The sequence below is a fragment of the Morone saxatilis genome, unplaced genomic scaffold (assembly GCF_004916995.1).
Source record: "Morone saxatilis isolate NCDOM2014 unplaced genomic scaffold, NCSU_SB_2.0 Contig22, whole genome shotgun sequence".
Taxonomy (NCBI): Eukaryota; Metazoa; Chordata; class Actinopteri; family Moronidae; genus Morone; species Morone saxatilis.
The window spans coordinates 26,714,029-26,715,981 of record NW_023339785.1 but is presented as its reverse complement, the minus strand read 5'-3'; the positions used below and the strand labels follow the sequence as shown (position 1 = coordinate 26,715,981).

Below are 1,953 nucleotides of genomic sequence, written 5' to 3'. Positions count from 1 at the left end.
TTCCAGTCTTTATGCTAAGCTATTTGTATGAAGTGTTTGGTGTCTCTGGTAGCAATGAACCTAAAGACAACTAACAGCTGATATCTCTTTCTCTATAAATCTACAGTGATCAGCTCTAACACACTGATGTTAGAAGCAGGCAAAATGGGCAAGTGGGGATCTGATCCATTTGACAAGTCACTTGTGATGGTGCTGGTTGACCATCCTCCACCTGCGCTCCTTGTGGGATGTTCCTGGTCTGCAGAGGTCAGTATTGTTGTTTTCCTTTCACACAAACCTAGTATTAAACCACACCTGTGGAGCACACCTGAGTCAGTCTCCATTCAAGTCTGCTGAATGAGCTGCTAGCAGCTCTGTTAGCAGTGTACTCAATGAAAATGCAATTTTCAGCTGATTATACACAATATATTATATTACAGTGATGTTACACACAGTGAAGGTTTCGTCCCCCACCTCACACTGTAAGGAGACGTTATCTGTTGGACAAATCGCAGTGTCAGCGCTGCGTTAGACTCTGACCTTCGTGTCCCATCTTGACCGTCTCGTCGGTGGAGTTGTTGTAGATGAGGACGGCCGTGGCGTTGTAGGCTGCCGCTTTCAGGATCTTCTCTTTAAAGGTGCAGTTGCCTCTCTGCAGCAGCGCCACCCAGTGGCCAACCCGAGGGGGGACCAGGAAACGAGTGCCGGGGTCGCAGCCCTGCCGGTCCACCACTGAGGAGACACAGTGTTACTATGGTTACTTTGTGCTGTATTTACTTTTTAACGTATTAAAGCACTTTGAATAAAGGGCTTTTATTTGGAAAGAATCACTATCACTATCCCAGCATGCTTTGCTCTGCCCGGGTCATTCGCACCATGAGTTATATACAGTACGGAATCGCTCTTCGTTCACTCCTTTTCTACAAGACTCTACAGTTTCTGATCGACCGACTGTTCATCTCTCCATCCATCCATCCATCTATCCTGTCAGCAACAATGCATTCACAGGAGGGCTGGAGCCCATCCTCAACCACTTTAGAGTCTCCCAGCAATCTGAATGTCTTTGGATGGAGGGAGGAAACCCACAGACGTGTCAACTCAAGCTGCTTTTGTTGTTTCAATGTAAATGTGAATCTAAAATCAACTTTTTCATCATTTCAGTTGAACTACAGGAGAGGAAGAGCTAACTTCCATTACAAACAGGCTGTGAATGATTCTGTGTTGTTAGCACTCAGCTTGCAGACAGAAATGTTTGTGATTCAGTGTAACAGATGTAATGAATACATTACAAAAACTGTTGGAATTGTGTAAGTTGACAAACTAAAGAGACCTCTATAATGATGTTTTCATTAAAATATATTTTTCTCCTTATAAAATTGTTTTGTTGCAGGTTTTATTTAAATATTCTCATTGAGTTCAAACTAAAATGAATTATTTATTCTATTAGTTTTTACTGTTATTGGATATAATCTGGTTTTTCGTTGTTTCATTTGTTGGGTTTTCTGTAAAGCTGCATTAGGATGACTAAAGTATTTATTTATCTGAGACCATCAGTATAAATCAGAGCACACTGAAGCACACAGTAGAGTTCAGTGTTAGTAAGCTTTAATAAGATGCTGCAGACAGTTGGAGCTCCGTCCAGCAGCTGCAGTGTCCTTGGACCGTCTGACTGTAATCTGACACTTCAGAGCAGAGACGCTCCGACCTTCAACAGCCTGAACACAGCCTGAAAGCCTCTGCAGTGCCTCAACACTGCATCTACTGCAATACTACTCGTATCTAATGCATCTGCTGCATCCACAGCATCTAATGAATCAACTGAATCCACTGCATCTACTAAATCTACTGCATCCACTGCATCTAATGAATCCACTGAATCCACTGCATCTACTACACCTACTGCATCTACTAAATCTACTGCATCTACTGCATCCACTGCATCTACTACACCTACTGCATCTACTGAATTTACTG

The 1,953-nt window shown here is 42.7% G+C and overlaps 1 protein-coding gene across 1 annotated transcript in view; it reads right to left on the bottom strand.

Moving 5' to 3' along the window:
• rnf130 (ring finger protein 130) overlaps positions 1–1,953 on the bottom strand; it is a 10,127-nt gene that overhangs the window by 7,056 nt on the left and 1,118 nt on the right. Inside the window, exon 2 of the mRNA XM_035669012.1 lies at positions 520–711. Within this exon, the coding sequence (XP_035524905.1) occupies positions 520–711 (192 nt within the window). The remainder of the gene's footprint in view (positions 1–519; positions 712–1,953) is intronic.